Source organism: Cyanistes caeruleus, chromosome 9 (genome assembly GCF_971803275.1).
Source record: "Cyanistes caeruleus chromosome 9, bCyaCae1.hap1.1, whole genome shotgun sequence".
NCBI classification, from domain to species: domain Eukaryota; kingdom Metazoa; phylum Chordata; class Aves; order Passeriformes; family Paridae; genus Cyanistes; species Cyanistes caeruleus.
In genome coordinates this window covers 27,246,748-27,269,474 of record NC_141709.1, presented here as the reverse complement: position 1 = coordinate 27,269,474, position 22,727 = coordinate 27,246,748, and the positions used below count along the sequence as shown (strand labels likewise).

The following is a 22,727-nucleotide window of genomic DNA, read 5'->3' as shown; positions in this document are numbered from 1 at the left end:
AGCCTGGTATGCCCAAAAGTGTGACATTCAGTGACCTTGCTCTTGGATGTGACAGAAAGAGGGAGCTGGTGGGTTGTGGAAGCAATCTTTCTACCACGTTTCCAAGCAGGAAATGTGCTCAGTCTATTGCTTTTGCCAAATTTCAACTCATTTGCTACTTGTTAAAATTATGTTTGGGGTCTCAGGTGAATATTGTAACCTTCCTGTGCCTTTGCACCGTGTGCCACAGAGGTTTGTCCATACTGCTGAGCAAGAGGTACTTGTCCTCTACCCACTGTGCCATGGTGAAATGTGAGTTTGCCTGCAGCCTTCAGCCACACCTCAGCGAAGTTCAGAACTTAATGCTCATGACTGGAGGGCAAAATCTCCACACTGAATGCAGCCTAAAGTCCTGTCTGGAGGAGATCTTTATATGCCCTGATATAAAGCAGCACCAAAGCTTCTCAGCAAAGGACACTACAAGCTCTCACAGAGACAGAAAGCTGGGAGGCTCAGCTCTTCACTTTTCCCTGAAAAAAAAACCAAAAAACAAAACTAATTGCAACATATCACTCCTGTCTGATGCAAAAATAACATTTTTTATAGACCTCTGGTGACAATGACTCAAGAGCACTTTTGGCTTTTCTAAAAATTTCATTTAAAGCAGTATTTATAATAAGTTTAGAGAGAAGAGAGGCAATTATCTGCTTAGCTCAGTGGAACACTCAGTTTCTCCTTGACCAGGCCTATCCTGATGAATATGAAGATGAAGCTGGAAAACACAGTGCTCTTCCCAAGCTCTGCTCCCGCTCTATATTGCAGGCACCAGATTTTTCTCAGTGAGTCCAGCCTGGAGGATGTAAAAGCTGCACTCAGAACAGATGATGAGAGGAACAAGACATAAATAAATGTAAGGACCTGCCCACAATCATCAGCTCCTGCTCGGAGGCCTTCCTGCGGATGCGCTGCCAGATGTCGATAACGAAGAGGGTGCTGCTGCTGTTGAAAACGGAGGTGAGGGAACTCATCAGGGCTGCCATCATCACTGCAATCATCAAACCCCGGAGCCCTGAGGGAGCAAAACACAGAAGAGGAATCAGGACTGGGCCTTGAGCCTCTGAGCACTGCTTTTTCCATCCTGCAGTCTGGTGTCTGCTGTAAGATTTCCACATCCTTAGGATGGGTAAGAGCAGCCTGATCCCCCCCGTGCAGAGCCTGGCTCAAGCCCAGCTCCACAAGGGTGCTTCTCACCATCAGGCATGAGTTCCATCACCAGCTTGGGGTAGGCAACGTTGGAACAACCCACAGCAGCTCCACAGACCTTTGTGCAGATGTCTGGGTCCACGCAGGCCACTTCATCTGCGGGGCACAGGGAAACAACAAGGAATCAGTGCAAACCCCACTGAGCCACAGCTTGTTTAGATCAAGGGAACAAATCCTGTTCAGTTCAGCCTTGAGCAGTTTCATATAAATTCAGAGGTAGAACACAGCTACAATGAGTGGAGCTGGAAAATGCTTTATATCATATAATAGAGGTGAAACTTTGAGGTGACATTTTGAAATTCTGTTCAGGATACAGCTAAAAGTCTCCTGGGTGTTGCATAACTGTAATCCTTGATGATTTGTCACTTGTGGGAACTGGACTGTTTCCATGAACCTGTCAGCTGGGTTCCCAGGGATGCTGGAGTCCCATTTACTCCTATTTAGAAAATCTGGGAAATGGGTTCTTTCTTCTTTCTAACCAAGTTATTCTTCCTGGAAAGGGGAAGGCTCTGGAGAAACCGGCAATGAGAGCTCCTTAGGATATAAGGGAGAGTCATTTAACCTAATCCACCAGGACCTAAATGAATCTGTGTGCTAGGTTGCTAAAACTCTCCAAAATATCTAATGGATGTAATCCATAGGATCCAAAGGACAACCTCAGTGCTCCATGAATTTAATTTCACTGACTCCAGACAGACAGACAGATGAATGCAATGTCCACTGCATGGGGCTACATGTCCCCAGTGGCAAAGTAAGCCCCTTATGGCTACTTCTGGTGATTTCTGCCACTGTGGGAGAACTGGAGGTGGAGGTAGGGCTCGGAAGCACCATGATGCAACAGGAATCTCTATGAACATGCCTGCAGGACAGCAGTTTCTCAGATGTAAAAGTTCTGGCAGACCTGTGTGGGATTAGTGGTCACAGCAGATATGGAGCCCCATGTCAAGGAAGATGGGAAGGCTGACCTGGGTAAAGAACTCTGCTGATCATTCCTGGCATGACAATGAAAAACACAGGAAGGATTTTCAGGTATCCTGCCAGCAGTGATCCACCTTTGGCATGGGAGAGGTTCTTGGCAGAGAGAGACCTCTGGACCGTCACCTGGAACCAGAGCAGAGAGGGAAGAGAGAATGAAACAGAAGCACAGCAGAGAGAGGATCTGTTCTCTCTGTCTCTCCTTCTCAGGGATGACTTTCATCCTGCAGGATCCCAGGGTGTTTTGCATGCCAAGGACAGCTTTCCCACCTCACTGGCTGCAGCCTGCTGCCACCACTCAGAGCTCAGTCCACAGGCTATAGGAGAGGGCAGCGTGGAAATTTCCTTTACAAGAATAATTTCACCCTTGACTGAAATGAAGCCACCTTGAGGGCTGGAGACAGCAGCTGTATGGCAGCAAGAGACACAGAATTAAGCAGACTGTGGGAGTTCTGGTAAGAGCTCAGTGGTGGGGTTTCATAATTATCCCATCTAAAAGTACAGAAGCACCGCATCTCGAGAAACACACACAGCTTTCCTTGTTTGTAGCTTGAAAAGGAATAAGGGACATGAGACATCTGGGAATATGAATGGAGGAATATTGTCTGGAGGTCTACTCAAGGGCACAGCACAGCCAGCTCCAGATTCACATTTTTATACCCTTGTCATGAAGACTCCCAGTACTCACCAACCCACAGTAGGATAAAGATGGATGAAAACAACCTGTTCTCACTGCACTAAGAAGTGGATAAGATTAGCAGCTTGCTGAGAAGGTGGAAGGAGTGAGACTTTCTGGTCTAGACCAGAATAAAAAGGTAGCAACTCCTGCACACTGAGGCACAGTGATTTTTTAGCTCACAGAACCACAGACTGAGGAGTTGACTGAAAATAACACTGTAGTGGTTTGTCTGCTGAGGGAAAGATTTCATTTACCTGGTCAGTGCACCAGAACCAAAGAGCCACCACAGTGAGACCAAACATAAGGGCAGGCCAGGGAAGGTCTCCTGTGATGGGATCCCTGAACAAATGAAAGGCATCTTCACGTGGGAGGTGACAGTTTGTGTTTGGAACCGTTATCTTTGGTATTGCTGTGAAGTATTTCTCCTGAAGTCCTTCATACCAGCCAACTTTTTCAAACCCTGTAAAGAAAATGCCAGTGATTTAAGGGCTGTTGTATCATGCAAAGGTATTATCTTATCTGAGTCTCGTGATTACTTTTCTTTTATCTTCCTCTTATCGCCTTTTCATTCCACTCTTGCTTTTTGAAGTCAAAGTTTCTACTGAAATCAGCTGGATTTTGCCCAGAGTCTTTGTGGTTTAAGCAACACATTCTGGGAGAGGATGCAGGAAAAACTCCAGGATCCTAATCCCTGCAATGTCATCTGCATCTAGTTTTCACTTACACACCCTCCGAGAGCTAGAGCAGGAAAGCATAACATGAAAAAAGATATACCTGGTTTAGCTATTTCTGTTTGCCAAGAAGGCTTAAAACAAAGACTGATGAAGGTTGTGGAGGCCCAGGGGTCTGCCACCAGGGTGGTCATACCTCAGCCCTGGAGAGGCAGAGGCAAAAGGGGAGAGACACCCCTATAGGATACAGTAAGAAAAGGCCTCCCTCCCAGCCACATGTTGGTGCCTTTTGGGTTCTGGTGTTCTGATAGTGTGTGGGGATTGATGCCACCCTTGTTCAGCCCCTGTTTACCATTCATGTACCCTTCCTAGAACATTCTTCCTTCCCTTAACCCCCCACTGTCTGTTTTGCTGTGTTGTTCCACCCCTGTTATCCCCTTGGTTCTCTCAGTCTTTAGCCACTCCCTTGCACCACTTTCTCTTATCCCTGTTGGACCTCGACCCTCAGATCTGCCCCTTCTGTCCCTCATTTAACCCTGTGCCCTTAGCCCAATATTTTGTTCTTGTCCCTGCACCTAATCAAGGCTGTGTTCAATAAACCAGCTATCAGAGTACCAAACACATCCCTTCATCTTAAATCGTCAGCATTTTCTGTGCTGTGCTCTGGGCTCAGAGACACAGGTCACTCTCTGGGATCTCACTGTGGCACGTGCCATAACAGATTGTCATTTCCTTGTTGCTCTTTACTTTTTTATAATGCTCAGTTACACCCACATGTATCTCCACAGTAACTCCAAAAGTCGACAGTGGAAGTCAGCAGGATTACTCTGAATTGACATGGGCTTAATGAGAGCTGAATTTGGCTCTGAGAATGTGATGTTCCAAAGTTCTTTGGCAACTCCAGTGAGGTGAAGTTATCCAGATCCTCACCCCCATACAGTTAGTGCAAAGGATGAAGAAAGTATGATGGCTTGGAGAATGAGACTTGTGCTGGCATCACTTCTGTGAGGGGTTAAAACTCATTTCTGCACCACACATGAAAGGGTGAGGCACCCTGCCAAGGTCTAGTGGCCTTGGGACCACTAAACTGCTGTGTGGTGGCACTGCAGGTCCCCCTTACCTATGAACATGAGGATGAAAGCTCCCAGCACCATGATCACGGTCTGCAGCAGGTCTGTGTAAATCACAGCAGTCAACCCCCCTGCCAGGAGAACCAGAGACAGCAGTCAGTGCGTCCCCTTGCACAGGGAAACAGGTACCTCACCTGAAAAAAGCTTTCTTTAGCCCCAGCCCTGTGATTTCAGGACAGGCACTGAGCTGGTCCCCTGGAGCCCACAGCTGTCAAAAGCCTCCTGTGAGGAACAGCGTGGAAGGTTTTCCATGTTCATCAGAGAACTTGGAGGCAGCTCAGCATCTTAACAGCTGAAGTTACAGAAAGGGAACAAATTAGCAAATATGGGCAGTGGTAACTTCCTGCACAGAGGAAGCCAAGAGCCTTGTGCAGTGTTAGAAAATCCTCTAAAAACAATGATGTTCCCTCCGTACCAGTTTCCATTGGGCCAAGAGGGGAGAGGGGAAGAGTCAAAGGTTTCCAACAACTGGGAGTGACAAGGCAGGTACTACCAGCAACTGGGGCAATCTCTCCCTCAGACCAGGACCTGAATACTCTTTCCCCTCTGTAGGAAATGGGAAACTTCTATCCTAGGCTCCAGTTTATAATGTGTCCTTTAAAACCAGCTATTTACCAATTATGGTGTAGATAGCAGTCACTGTTAGCAAGAGCACGGTGGACAAGTAGATGTTCCATCCCAAAGAGGTTTGGATGAACAATGCTCCAGCAAAAATATCCACCTGGAATAAAAAAAACCAAGGGCAGTCTGGCATTAGCAGTGGTTCGTGCAAATGAAATCTAATAAAGCAGCCTGCAGCCCTCTGCAGCTGAAAGCATTGACAGGGGAGGACACCACAAAGGTGAACTGGAAGGGGAGGAGAAGAGCTGTTGGCACTCTTGGCTCTGAACCTTGTTTTGCTGTAAAGAAAAACTTTCCTCCAGGTCAGAGCTTTCAGGATCTGGAAGAGCAGGAGGGTGAAAATGAAGGTACTATGCCAAGAGACCAAAAAGTCATTGAAATAAAAACCATCTTGAGTCATAGAATCCGGGCTGGCACAGAGAAGGACTGGTGTAAACCGTCACTTTTGCAGACTGTGAACACATCCCTGGATAGCAGAGCCCATGTATCCACAGGCAGACACAGGAGGGAAAGAGATAGCAGAGGCCTTATTCTTCCCAGGGCTGCCTCGTGGTCCAGAGACACTCCCTCTTGAACGACTCCTAAAGAGTCACTGATGTCTTGTACCATGATTTGTTTATTTGAGAAGTCAACAGGTGGTTTCTCTGTGCAGTTCAGCATATTAGAGTGACTCCAGAAAAACAGGCAATACCTGCTGATAACCTCACTAGAAATACAAGAACCCCCATCAGCTGTGTTTTGTTTTTGTTCTCTTTTGGTAGAGAGAGACACCAGAAACTGGGTGAAACCTGGAATTACACAGATAACATCACTCAGAATTGCAGAAGGTGATATGAGAGATGTTTATGTTGGGAAAGCAGGTGGAAGGACACCTGCAGGTCTGGTATGGGGTGAGATACACATGAAGACCTTTGCCAAGGGAGACCAGAGATGGGGCAGGAATTCCATTTGCTGTATCTAAAATAAGCGCCTTAAAAGCAAGGAGCCAGTGCAACCCCTGAGCTCTGCAGGCCTGAGACACGACAGGCACAGCCAGTACACCCAGGAATCCCTGACCCTTCTGGGGCTTGGCTGCCCAGCAGCAAACACAACCACCCCTGCAGCCGTGCAGGATCAGTCCTCTGACAACACCGATTATTGAGATCTCTGCTCTCTTTGCAAGCTGAGAAGACTCTTAAGTGCCATGGTTGTTGACCTGTGTTTGGGCAGAAAGCACGGGGAGAAAAATCCTTCTTGTAACCAAGTGCCTGCTGTCCAGCCAGCCGCTAAATGAGCTCTCCACAAACAATAGCTCTGCTTAATAGAAAGCACCTGTCATGGCCATAAACTCCCCCAGCCACATCCGTCAGCCATGCATGAATTGGCTGCACAGAGGAGAAACCACTGAGATGAAACAGCAGTGATGGGGGCCAGGGTCCTGCTCTGAAAAGCACTGGCAAATACTGCTCTGCTGAAGGTCACTCTGAAAGACAGCTCTGTTTCATACCCTGGCTGTGTGGCTGTGCTCACTCTGGGCTGCTGCAGGAGAAAGTTGCCATTTATCCCTCACAGGTAAAGAGGCTTTAAGTGCCTCTTTGCAGGACCTCACTCGTTCTGTCACCCAGGGCTCCAGTCCCACAGAGCAAAGCTGGAGGCAGGGGTGACAGCAGTGGGTGACATGACCAAGAGCTGCCTATTAGAGGAGGAAAACTACCCCACACTCCCAGCCTGGAACTTCTCTTAATGCCCCTTCCAGGAGCTGAGACATAATAAGCCTGGGAGAAGGACCTTGAAGCCACAGGAGTGTTTTATCTCCAGTCAGTGTCTCCCAAGGCAATTTGAGATCTGAATATTTCAGAAAGGTCTAGTGAAAATTGGCTCGTACTGACCTTGGGATAATCAGCTGGAGACAAAGGAGTGACATCTTCAATCCCTGTAATGGACTCTCAGATACATTCCTCTCCCTCCAAGGGCATGGGTAGTTCTTAATAAATGTCTGAGCATAAATTCTGTTTCTTTCTGAATGGCATTTAAGAGGGGTAAATACCCAGTAGGCTACACTGGGTTTTGGTTACCATCTAGGTACAATGCTACAAGCAATTGAGAAAAGATGCTGAGTTTTGTCTCAAGCCAGAACCTACCTCCCTTTCACTGTACCCAACACAAGTGAGAGAAAGAGAGAGGAACAACCATAAAATACCTAAAGCTGACAACTCAACTACAAGAACAACAGCAGGTTTATGATAATTTAAGGGAATTTCATCTCTACGAGATGAAGCCAGCCAGATTTTCAGATGGGGCAATGCAGCCCTTCCTCTATCTCTGATACCTAAGGTTTGATGTGATAGAAGAGGAAAAGCAGGAAGACAGCCCATGGTACTTACACTGTTTAGTAATTAGTTGCACATCCCTGTAAAGTTCTCACTGTGCATTGCTGTTTAATGAGGGCTCTGTCTCTCTCTTGGGAAAGGTCTCCATGATCAATAGAGAGGCAAGAGCAGCACACTAACACACTGCTGCTGTTCCTGGGAGCAGGGCTGGTCCTTTCAAGTTCTCTCTGAGCAGCTCTGCCTTGTACCAGGATGCCCTATCCCTGCCCTAGACACAGGGGCTGTGTTCAGCTGGATACATACGGATATCTTGGAGAATATGTAGATAATCAGGGACAGCACAGACAGGTAGATTTGGATCCTCTCCCCGCCAAACCTCTTCTGCAGGTACTCAGGCATGGTGACAACTCCTGCTGTGATGTAAACAGGCACGAAGATCCAGCCCAGAGCCAGCAGTGGCCAGATGGCCTGTTAAAGAGACAGAGAATAAAGGCACAGGATTCGACACATGGGAACAGCTTTTCCCCCTGTTCTGTCAGTGGCCAATCTAAGAAAGCAGAAAGGCACAGTGCCATGAGAAGCAGACTGACTTTTCTCCCTGCTCATAAGATGAGCCAGCTTCTGGAGGAATTATTACAATTCAGTTAGAAGCTTTCAAAGCTCTTCTCCTAAGACCTGTATTTCTCTGTCATGGGTGTCACTTCCTCTTCCATCCCCTGGTCTTTTGAGAAGGATGGTGTATTCTGTTGCTCTGGTTCTCTGAAAGGTGGTGGTGTATTTGATGGCCTTTAAAACCACTGATGCTGTGGCAGTGAAGAGTTAAGTGATTCAGAGCAGGAGGGGAGCATCTGTTTGTTGCTTGATTAGCAAGTGATGAGGCTGAGGCAGCAGACTGTCCCTGCAGAGCATAAAAATAAGCAACAGCAAGACTCTGCTGGGATGTTCTCCTTGCAGGCTGGTGCAGATGTGTTCCTGTCACTGATAGATAAAGAGGCAGTTTAGTTGCTTTGCCACAGGTGAAGAGTCTTTTGGAAAGTGTAAAGGCATTCCTCATGTATTTCTTCTCCGATTCCCAGCAAAAGCCCAAACAGCAGAACTTAAAAGGTAAATGAAAGTCATTGGATCATCAAACCGCACCTCCTGGTTGTCTCCAGCCACTATCTTTCATGCTTACATTTATTTTGATAGGTTTTTTTAAGTTTTCAGAAAAAACCCTGATCCCTGTGAGCAGGGATTGTGACTGATTGAGAACAGCCATGGCTCCTGCAGTGGCAGAGACTGGCTGTGGTGAAAGATGCTCATATGATCCCTCCAGCTGAATGATGTCCCATGGCACAGAGTGAGAGAAATGGCATCTGTAAGTTCTCTTTCCAATCTGAACTCATGAAGTTAGATTTGCCCTAAAAGACAATCTTGTCTTCATGAGCTTCTAAAGTGACTTGAATAGATTTCCTTTGAGTACAGCAGTATTATGTCCTACATGCACCAGACTGAACTCAGCCTCTGTTTTCTTCACAAAGGATTTAAAGGTGACCTTAATGGTCTAGAAAAAAACATTGCAGTGAATACATACCCCAGGAGAGAGCTTTTGGTGGGCCCTGCCTGTGCTTGCCACTGTTAACACTCTCTGCTGAGGTAGGCAAGAGATTCAGAGTTAGGTGAGTGATGCTTCTTGTGAGGCTGGCACTGATCTCGCTCCTCATCAGCTGAGAAATTTCATTAGCACTGCACACCAAGGGCCTGGTTTTCATGCTCTTGTGTGGTGTCAGTGGCAATTTTCCAGGCCACTTCAACAGGGCAGAATGAGGCCTGCCTTCACACCCAGATGTTCACCCCAGAGATGTGACATTTTGGCAGCTGCCAGGTGAAGAGAGTGTTGCTGATTTTCATGGATTTACAGTGAATATGGGAGTACGTGCTGCTTCTTTTTGCTTTTTTTTCAGCTCCCTGTACTAAGAATCCTGTGATTATCCAAGTACCTTTCCAGCATTCATTATCCTTTATTTTAATCTTCATAAGTGCAGACTAAATCTTAAAAATAAGGCCATGTACCACTTGGAAGGCCAAAGAGCTAATAATTCTAGTAAATTCCACTGAAAACAAAATAAAGATCTCCTGTTTCCAAGGCTGTCAGAATGTCTGGAGGCTTCTCTCCTGAGAGTTGAACACTTGTTGCTGCTGGTACCGTTAAACACCTGATTTTGGAGAGAAACCCCAATGCCTTTGTAAGCAGTGACATCTTAGCTGACAGCAGAACTGACTTACATTCCACTCAAAGCCCGCGACAGCAATGCCCCCGGCCGCTGCATTGCCCGCCAGGCCTATGAACGAACCACTGCCCACATCAGTCGACATCAGGGATGCTCCAATCTGAAACACAGGAAACTCAGAAAGTCACTTTGAGGAACTTCTGTATCAACCCAAGCATTTCCCCAGAAGAGAAGTCTGTTTTCCACAGGATCTCATCTCCCTGTAGTTTAGGCAGCTGGATGCTAATGGAGAGTTGAGTTTTTGTTTACCTCTCAAAAAACCCTATATTTTTTTTTATCTTAGAATGTTCCTTCTCCCTTCTACTGTCCCCATTCCAGTGCAAAGCGTAGTCTCAGAATCAGGGCTCGCTTTGCCAGTGGCTCTCCTGAGAAGCACGCCTGTTGCAGGGGCACAGCCGAGGGAGGGGAGACAGGTGACACCACAGATTCCTCAGTGTCCATGAAACACGCTGGATTTCTCCATCCCCTTGTTAGGCAGCCAGCAGAGTGCTGTCTCTGACCCTGCTCTACCTCCCCATGTCCTGCTGACAGCCTCTTTGGAGTCCTGCTCTGACACGTGTGCTGCTGGCTCACACAGCCATGGTGACAGGAATGCTCTCTTGGAGCTCCTCCTGAGCTGTAGCAGGGATGTGGTGGAGCAGGTAGGTCTGTGTTTAGTGTCCAAGGAGGCAGCAGCTCTGCAGCAGCTGGAAAATGCTCACACCTCAGGTCAGCTTTAACTGCAGGCTGTGGGCCGGGTAGGCTGTCCCTGCCATGGCTCATTGACACCCTAATTGTAAGAATGCCAGCTCCAAGGCTTTTTAAACAGGGAAAAGGCTACTTAATTACTTAATTACTACTTCTACTTGTGCAAAGGCTCACCTCTCTGCATGCCAACATCACACCTCTCTCAGGGTCAAATTAAAAGTTACCCAAAGGACAAGTCAAGCCTTTTCATCCTCCAGTTTGCTTTTAGGCACATCACCTACAAGGAACTTTTCTCTCCTTAGTACTGTCACATGTGAAACAAGGAATGATGGAAGCTGATCTGCTTCCCACCTTTGGGCAAGGTAAAACATTAATATGGCATCAACACCCACAGTCAGTTTGCCTTCTTGTCTGTCTGACAAAACTCTTGGTTAAAGAAGCTGCTGCACCAGGGCTTTGCAACCACTGCTTGCAAGAAATGTGGGCAGTTTTCCTGATACGTAGATCAGACACAGAAATAAAAAAGATACATTGCAGAGAGGCAGCAATTTAATATCAGGGCTTAGTTGCATGTTTAATGCACGTGTGAACCTGTCACTCTCATAAAAACAATAATAAAACTCAGATAAGCCTGTCATGTACTCAAGGTGAAGGTCACAAGGACCTGAGCCTGGCACCTGAGCCTGCAGAAGAGCTGCAGAGATGGAATCAGCTCTGACAAACAAATCTGGGAAGTGAACATTAGACGTTGCTCTGAATCTAAAAGAGTTCAGAAGAGGCAAAAATCTAAAAGAGTTCAGAAGAGGCAAAAGCTGACCTGTACCAAAAAGTCTCTGTAGCCACCTGTGATTGGAGCCAAAAGCAGTGAGGAAGTTTTGGGATTTGTTTGGGTTTGGTTTTGGTTTTGTTTTTTTAATAGAAAAAAAACCCAGAAATCTTCTTTAAAAGAACAAGGTTGAGGGAAAAAAATATTCAATTTTAGTATCTTTTAATTTTCCCCCTCCTAATTAGAGAAAACCATCAAGCTAAGCTTTTGCATTAAATGTCATTTGGCTGAGACAGAAGTTTAAAGAACATTTAAGAAATGACATTTTAGAGAGGTGTATGTGTCTCTGGTGGAAGAGGCAGAAAACCTAGTGAATTTATGAGCAGTGCACAGCCAAAGGAAAAAAAGAAAAAAAAAACCTGTTTTGGTTGAGAAGTGCATTCCGTTACCCACGACTCACTGGAGAGATATATGGTTCTAGAGTCTGGCATTGGCTGAGAAGAATCTTTATTCCTGTGGTGTTTTTATTCCTTTCCAGCTCTGAATTATCTTTTTATGTACATTTCACTCCCAAGAAAAGGCACCTCCAATAGATTACTTTTTCCTTCACAGTGAAGATTTATACTTCAGTGGTTTGAAGTTTATATCTTTTCCATCGTTAGTCAATAAACTCAACTCTGCTTTAAATAGCAAGGGCTCAGAAAATCCTGGGATTAGGGATTATTTCTAATTCAATCTCTAAATACTTTTTACTGGATAACACATTCCTAGATTACCTAATTCTCTCTTGACTTGGGAACATCAGTGGTGAGTTGAGGCCAGTAAGTTTCAAACCCAGCTAGGCAGCCAGCATTCCCTAACTTTCATCAATGGGAACATTTTTACTGCTGACTTTAGCAGAGAAACTGAAAGCTGGAAAATCCTGAAGATGCCAAGCTACCCTTTTGGCCTGGCAGCTCCATGCTGCAGCCCACTGGCAAAGATGTGTGGGGTGATTCCCTGTGGGTCTTTCATCTGTCCCCTTCATCTCAGGACTACAAAAGGCTGGGTCCCCTCACCAGACCTGCTCTCACACCTGGAATTGCTCTCAAACCATGAAAAACAGAGGGAAGCATTTCACTCACAGGCACCCAAGTCATGGATCGTCCAGCCAGAAAATAGCCTCCAACAGTCCCCCGGCTCGCTCGTACTGATGACTGAAAGCACAGGAAAAAGAACAGGAAAAAGAACAGGAAAAAGTGTTTTCCTCCATTCGCCCACCCCTGAGTCAGACCAAGCCAGAATCCTTAGTGCCTGGCCTCAGCACCAGCTCCAAAATAATTTTATGGATCTGTTAAGTATTCCAGGCTTCACACACTGCTTCTGCCCCTTTTTCTGCAGGGCTCTGATAGTTGCGCTTTGGAAAGAAGCTGCTTGTACCTGTTTAATGTATTCTCTGTGAATGTATCAACTGGGAAAAAAAAGGAGTTCAGCCAGGCAGTAGGTGTCTGTGACAGTGGCCTTCACCAAACAACATGAACGAATAATTAGCAACAATCTTTCCAAAGCTTTTAAGGTCCTATTTCAGTCTTCTCCAGCACAACTCTGGCTTTTATTTTGCCTCCTGCCTGTCCACACCCAGATGTGAGACTGCTCTGTAGCACAGGAGTTGAGCATCATTCCCAGAGCAACCTCTGGAGAGTGATCCCACAGCATGGGATTCCATGTGGGGTGGAAGTGCAGGCTCACAGAAGGATTCCTGTCACCCCAAATTCACTCCGCAGGCCCTGGGATAAGTGATGCAGAGGATGCCATTTGCAGGCAAACCCCTTGGTACCCAGAAGGAGTCCAGGGAGAATCAAAGCCTCTCTGGCTCAGGCAGTCCCAATCCCAGCCCCCTCAGGGACTCACCCATATCCCGACAGCGAGGATAAAGACGAAGTACAGAACCACCACCACGATGTCTGCCACTCCAAGGGCTGTTGCCGTGTCCCCTGGTGTCCCAGGCAGCTCCGTGGTAGCTGTGGTTGGCTGGCTCATGGCTGTGAGCAAACTGCTGATTTTCTCACTCACACTGGACTTTGGTGCATGTTGGCCCTGTTTCCCTTGCAACAATTAATTGTAATAATTAACAGGGTGCAGAAGGAATGAGTGGGGAGCAGAAGCCAGGCAGGACTGTGGCTAACATTTCCCAGCAGGAGCTTGGTCTCCATGGCTCATCAGTGAGGGCCACCACACAGTGGTGTGAGGATTCCTCCCATTGCCCCTTGTGTCCATTTGCCAGGGGTCCTCTCTCCTGCCCATCTACCCATTGGTGACACCCACTGGGATGTAGGAGATGGTTCTGCTTTGAGGTCTAGGGACTGCCTGGAGAAGGCTTGTGCCCCACAGACTCCTCTGGAATGGCTCTGTCAGCCCCAGGACATGGCCAGGAAGGAGGAGAGGGTTGGACCCCATGTTATATCAGACTGTGAACCCAGGTCCTCAGCAGGGGCATTTCTCATCCTGGTTTGCAGACAAGGTGGGCACCCTCCAGCACGAGCCCCCTGAACCAGGGCACAGGGAGTGGGTCACACCAAACCTCTGCTCCTTTGTAGGAACAGCTCTGGGAGGGTCACAGAAGGTTCTTACTGAGGCTGGCAGAGCCCTTCCAGAGTTTTCTTCAGGCAGACCCCAGACCTCAAAGCAGAACCATCTCCTACATCCCCCAACCTCCACCCTCTGTGATCCCTCACCCCATGATGTATCCCATGGGACATTTTAAACTTAGGTGAGCTGTGTTTGGTCTTGGTTTCAAGGGGGGCAACAAAACCTCTCTTTCACTTTGTTTTATTCCCCTCCCAGAGTTTTCTTGCAAATGCTGGCTACCTCCTTGCTCATTAATTGCACTGCTAGCATGAGGTCCACATCCCCCCCCTGCTCCCCAGTCTGAGGCTCCCTGGGAGCAGCGCCTCCCTGTAGGCTCATTATCCACAAGAGGCTTTTCAAGACTGAAATGTTTCAACAAGCTGAAGTACAGTTACCAGAAATTAAATATCTGGAAGCCTAAATCCCCTGGTATAAACAGGCAGCTCTCCCTGCACAGAGCTGATTTACACTCATCCACACACTTCTCCCTCTCAACACCTCAGCACCTGAAAGCAAAAGACAGTTGCCTAATCCTAAAATGCATAAAATATCTCCCCAAGAAGCAAACACAGCATCTCCAGTCTTCCCAAACCAGGAATGCTCCACTACATGGGAAGTAAACCCCAAGTACCTGCCTGACCTAGTCCTTCACCCCACCTTCCCACAATGCTGTATCTGCAGCAATTCACACTTGGAAACACTCGAAAGTTTTCACCCCAGGCCAGCAAATACATCCAGTAAGCCATTCCCAAGAACCATGGGTTACCATGGGTCCATTGGACACTCTGGAACGACTGAATGAGGGTTTATGGCTGTAGGATGTTGTCAGGTGTTATTAGGCAGCCTGGATCATCCCAAACTGCAGTGGCCACCCCAGCTGCTGGGCAGCATTGCAGCAGCTGCACCTCAAACACAAACAACACCTTGAGTACATTTGTGGCAGTCCTTTCCTTGCTGCCCCATCCTGTTCAGGCAGGAGTTGCTCCACTCCCCACTCACAGGACAAGCTGCTGAGGCGTGCTCCTCCCTGGGGACATGACCACTGTCCCTGGCCACAGCCAAGGCAGTGACACATCCTGCTGTTACACGGCTCTGCTGGCTCCCAGCTGGCTGCAGCAGCAAGAGGCAGGAGCACAGTGCATGGCCCCGCTGGGTCCCAGCAGCAGGGCAGTGTTTATCTCCCTCTCCATGCACTGCTAAGTCAGCACTGCTGGCCATCCATGCTCAGGAGATGCTCCTTGCCCTGGGTACAGATATGGGAACAAATTCATTGCTGTTGACAAACAAACAAGTGGCCCTTGGAGTGAAAGATACGACAGCAGCATAAGCCCAGCAAGTGTGATTTGGCGGATCTCTGTTGATTCAGAGGGTGGCAAACTCTGTCTCCCACTTTTCTCCAGGGACCTGGCAAGGGACCCTGAGTGTGCAGGTGACAGCAGCAAGCCCACCCTCACCAGCTGGCAGAGGGCTCAGAGCCTCTTGGCCATGCAGGCAGTGCTGAATTTTGCTTGCCCAAAATGAAGGAACGAGTGTGTTTATGTCACCTGTGTTGGTGGGAGTGGTGGTGGCAGCAGAGGACGTGCTGGGCATGATGGAGAGGGCTGAGCCAGTGAGCACAGCAGACAAAGCCATCCCCACAGTGTGTCACCCATGGCAGGATCAGGTGCTGGCAGAACTGTTGGCTGTGCTCATGGGGGCAATTGGCACGGAGAGCTGAGGAATACAGATCTTCATCCTCTCCCATTTCCTCCCCTCCTGAGACATCACTCCAAAAAACATTCTTCATCCCTCTAGGACTCACTTTCTGGTGCAAGCCTGGCTTTATGCAGTCTTTTTGTTGTTGTGGTGAAGGCTGTGAGCAGGGCTATCAAACAGGGGGCAGAAGACAGCCCCTGAAGCTCACATGCTGTCCCTGGGGCCACCTTCTCTCCTGGGCCAGACACAGAGCCATTGTCACTGAGCCCTGCATCCATGGCTTCTCCCAGCCCTGGGCACAGGAGAGGGGCAGGCTGCAGAGTTGCAGCAGCCCTGTAAAACCCACAGTTTCAGCAGTACCTGGGGGCTGCAACCAGGCAGCCAGAGCCTGCAGCACAGTTAATACACTCTCCTCTCCTTGCAGCAGAAGTGACAGGACGTTTAGTGTCCCCTTGTGGGACACCCTCACTCCTGTCACAGAGGCTGAGAACGAGCCCTTCAGGGACTGGAAATTGTAAGTGGCGTTTCAAAGTGTGCAGCTCAGAAAAAAATAAAAAGGTGCTGAAGAGTAAATGTTTCTGGGGCAAAGGATGTTCGGTGGAGTGACAGGCAATTATTTTCACAAATGTTAACGAATAAATGGACTTCCTCTTCATTACCAAGCTACTTCACAGTCATCAGCAAATAGTTCCAATGACAATTAGTGAATTTCTAAATGGATTGAGAAATTGGCTTATACGCAGATACCGCTGCAATGAGGTGAGGCGATAGCCCAGCCTCACTCCTTACCTTCCCTCCTGGGAGGTTTTCCCATGTGCTGAATGGGTGGGACATTCAGCTAACCATTATTTTCTTCTCAGCCCTTTCTCAGGGGAATGCCTCTTGAATGAAATCCAGCAGTTTAATTTCGGTGTGATATGAATGGGCTTTGAATGTATTTAATGTTTAAAGGCAGCTATTCAACTCGGAGCCTGCTCCAGAGGAGCAGCGGGAAGCAGAGCAGACCCCCGGGAAGCGCAGTGATGCTACCACAGCTCTTTTCTTCCCTCTGCAGGCCACACTCTGATTTTCACTCCTGGACCGTCCCATAAACCTGGAGACAGTCCATCACTTCAAGACTCCTTGCACTCGTTCTTTTGTTTGTTTGGCCCGTGTGAATCAGGGACACCCTGGTGAGGCAGGGATAACACGTCATGCAGAGGAGCCAGGGACGGTGCTGGATCCAGTGGGAACCTCAGTGCCTTGTCAGGCTGCTCTGAGCTCTGCCACATCAGGGGGAAGCTCACAGCTCTGTGTGCTGGAAGCTGCTCCTCTCTGACCCTGGGGATGGGCAGAGCTCCCTGTGCAGGCTGTGTGGGCTCAGTTCCAGCTGTGAATGCAGGTGGGCTGACACAGGATGTGCTTCCCATGTTTGGGCTCCCTGGCAGGGAGCTGGGAGTGTGGATCTCTCCCAGCAAGCGGCACTGACCATCTCTTATTCCCTTCTCACTCCCTCCCAGAGATCACCTGTAGCTCCCGCCTGAGCACTGTGGGCCCTGGCATCTGCCTGTGGACCACGGACACACAGGACACACAGGACAGTTCCAAGTTACCACACAGCTTTTGCTGCACCTCAGTGTCACCGAAGTGAGTTTAGTGGGAGGAGACACCTTGGGTTAAGCTTGGTGTTACCAACCAGTCAGTCCAGAATGAGGTGGACTACTAAGAGTGGGGTTTCATCCTGGCTGCCTTTATCCAGATAACTCATTTTCTGCCCCAAACAAGGGTTTGCACCTCCCTGTTCAGCTGAACAACCTCCTCTGCTTGCCCCTTCCATCCCCACACATCCCACTGGGAAACTTCTGTGACTGCTGGGAAATTATGATGAGAAGACACAGAAGGAGTTTCAGGTCACACTTCTAGCCATAGCTGCCTAGAAGAATCATTCTAGGACCAAGCAGACTTAGGCTGGAAAAAAATATGCCACATTTACTGAATGACTTTTTTGACTAACAGCCAGACTTTGAAAAATATTAGCAAGGGTAAAACATTAAGTGACAGAACAAGGACACTTCAGATGAAGGATGTTGTTCTCCCTTTAATTTACTCCCCTCTACAGCCTTGCAAAGATCTCAGCAGAGTAAGTGTCCTTATTGATGGATACACTATCCTTGTTAAGATGGGACAATATACTTATTTACAGCTTTCATCTTTGTCATGAAGGCACAAAGCAAACAGATATAACTAATGAAGATTTAGCTGTTACATAATGTCTTTGCCAACTCCATGCAGAAGTCTGGGTAAAAACCCTGGAAATAAATCTTTTTATGAAAACATTTTTTTTAATGAATTTAAGACACAAAGAGATGTAGTTTGTATTAGGACTCTGGGTATTGCTTTTCTGGAGAGATGTCTCAGCTTTGGAGTAGAAATGAAATGATGGTCTGAGAAACACCAAAGAAGTAAAAGTCACATCAGCCCTATGATCCAAGCAGTAAATTAGCACATTCATGGTGATGCCCCACAATAAAGGTGGTGTGAGCTGAGACAAGCAAGATGCAGACTCAGTAATAATGGACCAACAGGCAGAAGAGATAGAGGGGTTGCAGTAAAAGCTTGTTTGCTTCATTTGATCCTCTCTAGGTCCCTCTGAAGATGACAACAGCCATGGTGGAGCTCGTGGTGGCTGGGACAGTAATGCTGCACAGCAAAGCAGGTGAGGTAGTGCTTCACTGCTCCTGCAGGAGGCACGTTTGGTACTACAGGAAAAACCAGATTCTTCTGATGTTCTCCTGAAATCCATTGTCTGAGAATCACAAGGAACTTGGTCCAAGAGTGGTAAAACTGGAGGTGGTGCATGATCATCACTAGGTAAGCTCCTGTGGGGCAGGGAAAAGGATGCCTTTCTCTGTTTCCCAATATGACCTCACACAATCCTTTTACAGATCACACAGTTGGGAAGAAAACTGTCCTTACTGAATGATTCTGATCTGTTCTCTCCCAAAAAGCACTCCCTAAACACAACTAGAAAGCAATCTGAAGCATTTAAATTTTCACTTTGTGGCCCCTTTCAAAAGAAAATGCCCCATGGTAAAACCACAGATGTGAACACCTGTTTTGGAACTGTGAATTCAGACAGCTATCAGCAGCTTGATCTGTCTCTGCTTGGTGACTATTTAAAACATCCTCCTCCTCCATGTCAGAAGGAAAATGGCAAAGCAGAATCAGATCCTTCTTTTCAAAGTTAGGGGGCAGGATAAATGTCCCTTATGACAGGTTAGTCAGTGTTTGGGGCGTTGGTGGTTGGTCTCACCAGGAAGTGAAATGTGGTACAAACCTGCTTGTCTAGAAATACTCAAGTCCAACAGAAGCAATGGAGGAATGGTTTCTTCACAGCTGGGGCCTAGTGCCAGAGCTCTGCAGAGCTTTTATTAAAGTTACAAGCTTTCCTCCCTGATGTTCTGTGCTCCTTCTTTCCCTCCACACACAGCTCTCTCCCTCGGTGTCTGTTCCCCACGGCTGATCATCTCCCTGGGAGAGCCCCTCTGCCAGCACCATCCAGCTGCTGAAACTCCCTTTGGAGGCAGCCCTGAGCATCAGGGGCAACAGCAACTCCTGCTCCAGCGAGGGGTCCATCAACACATCTAATTTCTTTTCACATCCAGGCTCAGAGAAAGACAACTATATTTCACTGTCATTTCCCTGCAGTCACTGTGTTGTGGACTCACAGAGCTGGAAAGGAAATCCATGCCTTTGAGCCAAACCCCATAGATGCAAGACCCTCTTTTAAGCTTCAGCAAGAGCTTTCTACAAAGTCTGTCGATCCATTTCGACCTGAATCACATTTCAAAGAAAACTGGCCAGATAAGATACCTTTTTTTTTTTTTCTTTTTTTTTTTTGTAGAAAGGAACATTTTTGAATTGATGCTGAATTTCCTTTGACTAGTTGATAAAATAGAAGTCAAAAAGCTCTGAGGGTCAAGGATATATAGGAAGTGAGTACAGCCTTCAGAGTTACTATCCCTAAGGAAAAGAACCAGAAAGGAAGGCTGAGACAAAATGGTTGCTGAGAAAATGAAGGAGGAAAGGAGAGGCATGGGGCTGGGAGGGGGAGAAGGAAAAAGTAGTAAAATCAAACTTAATGGCTTGCTGCAGTTTGTGGGCACTGAGGAAACAAATTCTGGAACTGAAGGAGTTGTCAGGCAGTGAGATAGGGTTACACATCCTCCACACAGAGCCTGCAGTGTTGGCTTGATTAGGCGAAAGGACTCGGGATCACTACAGACAGAGCCGCCTTGCTCCCTGTCAGCTTGCACAAGTAATCAGCATCCCAAAATGACAGCTCCCTCCAGGGCTGAGATTTCTTAAAACAAAACTAAAATAAAAATAAAAGGCCTCTTTGGTCCTGCTTCAAACCTAGCTGCACTACTGAAAAGAAAAATAATTGTTAAGATACAGAAAGGCTCTGACATTCCCCAGCAACATACCCAATGCTAATCTTCACCATGATAATAATAATAATAATAATAATAACAACAACAACTTCTATTATTCCTATACCACAGTTGAGCAGCTCATATCCTGAGGAATACATCAGACTTGATAAACTACTGCCATCAACTTGCACAGTGTGATGAGACTTAGCGTGGGAGGATGCTGATGTTTTGTGATGCCCTAGAGAAGCTGAGGACAAAACGTGATAAAGATTCCCCCCTGCAGACTTCAATTTCCAGGGAGGATTTTGAGTACATGGAAGGAGAATCATAAAGTTTGGGACACTGGCCAGGACATAGGAAATAATGCCCTTGTTCTTGGCCAAAGCATCAGTGAAACTTCGTTACTGCCAACTCCAAGCCTTAAAAATTCTTGAGATGGGGGCCAAAATTGAATGATACTGGCTTAGACATGATGAGGACTTTTTTTTCTGTCAGCAGTAGAGGCTTATTTTTTCTTTTTGGTTTCTGTTCCCAGAGGGTGCATTTTTATACTTTTCTCCATCATAATGAGCTCTAGCAGCAAGTCTCATATATGCGTGAAATTTGGGAAGTTTACTGCACTCCCATGACTGCAGAAACTAGGACTTGAGGGAAAACAATAAATCTCACCAGTTTCACAGGAGAATTGCCAATGCTGGTGCTCAGCTGAGGCCCTTCTCCACTCTCACTGCCCCACTCTCCTGGCAAAGCCTCTGCTCTGAAATGTGCAGCTTTCCAAGATGTAGCTCCAAGGGTGGCTTTCTAAGAGGGCCCCACGAAACAAGGTCCTCAGTGAGCAATTAAACCGATGAAAACAGCTTTGTTTTGGATGTCCACTGTAGTGTAGGAGGCTGTGGTGTCAGAGGAAGGTGTGGGATGTCACAGATCCACTCTGATGGTCTGAGTGCACTGCTGCTGTGCAGTCTCTCCTGGCTAAGGAGGATTAAGCTCACAGTTTGATTTTTCCTTTGTGGTGGGATGGGACTGGTAGAATCTTTCTCTTTTGATCTATAATTTATTTTCCTAAACCTTGTAAGGACTTCATATATTTAAAATTATCAGTTCTCTTCCACATGTAGTCGGTGTTAACCAAGGCACCCACTGGACTGTGATGCTCACAAGGACCCAACAAACCCTTGCAACCTCCTGCCTGTGATCACCCCAGGAAGTCCCCCTTCCAAATCCAGGGAAATAAATTCCTCAGATCATTCCTGGCAGTATCTGTGGCTTTTCTCCTCTCACCTACCAGAGTCCTACATGCAGGGAAGGCAGGAATGGTGTCACAGGGCCTGGTGCTGCCTGGAACACGTGCTCAGCCAGTATTCTCGTGATAGACTTAAGACCTGACTCATTTTTTATTTGTAAATATGCAACAGAACACTCCTGAAGTTGCACAATTCAATTAGAACCAAACAAACCAAAACAACTCCCAAACCCCACTAGTCAGACGAGCTCTCAATAACCTCTTTCACTTTTTGCTAACTTGCTTTTCTGTGCCTAAGCGAGCAGAAAGCAGCAGAAACAGATTCTAACAGATTGTTTCCCACCCCTTCCCTGCCTCCCCGAGGCAGGTTTAATATCTCTCCAGAGAAAAAAATTAGTCCCCAATAAATCATCAAGTTTCCTGCAGCACTTAAACCCTGCTTGTCCTTCAGCGTTGTGCTGGGAGGGGATTGATTGTTCCCCCGCACACCTTGGAGCGGGGTCCCTGCAGCTCTTTGCCATCTTTCCCTTCGTGCTTTTCCCCGGCTGGCCTGGAAGCGGCTCCCGGTGCCCAGGGATGCGCTGGCAGCAGCCCGGGCCCCTGCCCGGCAGGGATGCGGTGGCTCCGGGCTCTGAGGGAGCAGTTACCAGCAGATGGCAGCTGGAGATCGCGGAGGGAAATTTGGGACTTCTCTGCTATGGAAAGCACAGCCCACGAATGCTGGGTGACCTTGGCACAGACGCGGTCTCAGCAGTGAGCAGGGATGGGAGCTCCCCGCTCTTCACCCCGAGCTGGGAGGGATGCACAGGGAGCCCCAGCAAGGACAGAGGGGAGAGGGTGGGAAAAGACACGGTGCTCATCCTTCCAGACATTCGAAAAAGAATTTAAAAATAAATAAATAAATCTACAAATTCACAAGCCACATCTCTCCTCCCTTCACCGCAGGCTCAACCTCTCAAGCCACAGAATCCTTTAGATGTCATTTTCTAGCCCAATCCCTCCACAGGCTTGCTTGTGCAGGTCCCAGCCAGCCCTCAAACACATTCTAGGCAGAGTAACTCAGAGGACACGAGCAAACCCTGTTCTCCCTCCACCCCAAATCTTCACCCACAACCCATCACTGCAGCAGCTCCCCAGAAACCAGCATTACCCTGTCATCAGTTCTTGCTTCTTTCCTTTTCTGGTCCCACTACCCATAAATGTCCCTCCAGCCACCACAGTCAGTCCTGTGACAGGACTCACTCACTGTGCCATGGCACATCAGCTCCAAGATGTCCTTCTCTGCTCCATTCTCTTCCTCCCCCTCCCAGCTGATAGCCCAGGTGAGCTGTGTCACAGAAGGAATCATCCCCACCTTCTCACCCAGAGGAGCTGCAAACGTGAGAGGACCCATCCAGTCCCACATGCACTGAATAAT

General features: G+C 47.6%; 1 protein-coding gene across 2 annotated transcripts in view; it reads right to left on the bottom strand.

Moving 5' to 3' along the window:
• Window positions 1-22,727, bottom strand: part of SLC5A9 (solute carrier family 5 member 9) — a 58,853-nt gene that overhangs the window by 8,999 nt on the left and 27,127 nt on the right. For both annotated transcript variants that reach the window (XM_023932458.2, XM_023932457.2), the window contains exons 2-11: window positions 13,241-13,434; window positions 12,475-12,546; window positions 9,893-9,997; window positions 7,931-8,095; window positions 5,313-5,418; window positions 4,688-4,768; window positions 3,151-3,356; window positions 2,208-2,343; window positions 1,231-1,338; window positions 898-1,048 (exon numbers count right to left, since the gene is read on the bottom strand). In XM_023932458.2, the coding sequence (XP_023788226.2) occupies window positions 898-1,048; window positions 1,231-1,338; window positions 2,208-2,343; window positions 3,151-3,356; window positions 4,688-4,768; window positions 5,313-5,418; window positions 7,931-8,095; window positions 9,893-9,997; window positions 12,475-12,546; window positions 13,241-13,369 (1,259 nt within the window). In that variant the 5' untranslated portion in view covers window positions 13,370-13,434. The remainder of the gene's footprint in view (window positions 1-897; window positions 1,049-1,230; window positions 1,339-2,207; window positions 2,344-3,150; window positions 3,357-4,687; window positions 4,769-5,312; window positions 5,419-7,930; window positions 8,096-9,892; window positions 9,998-12,474; window positions 12,547-13,240; window positions 13,435-22,727) is intronic.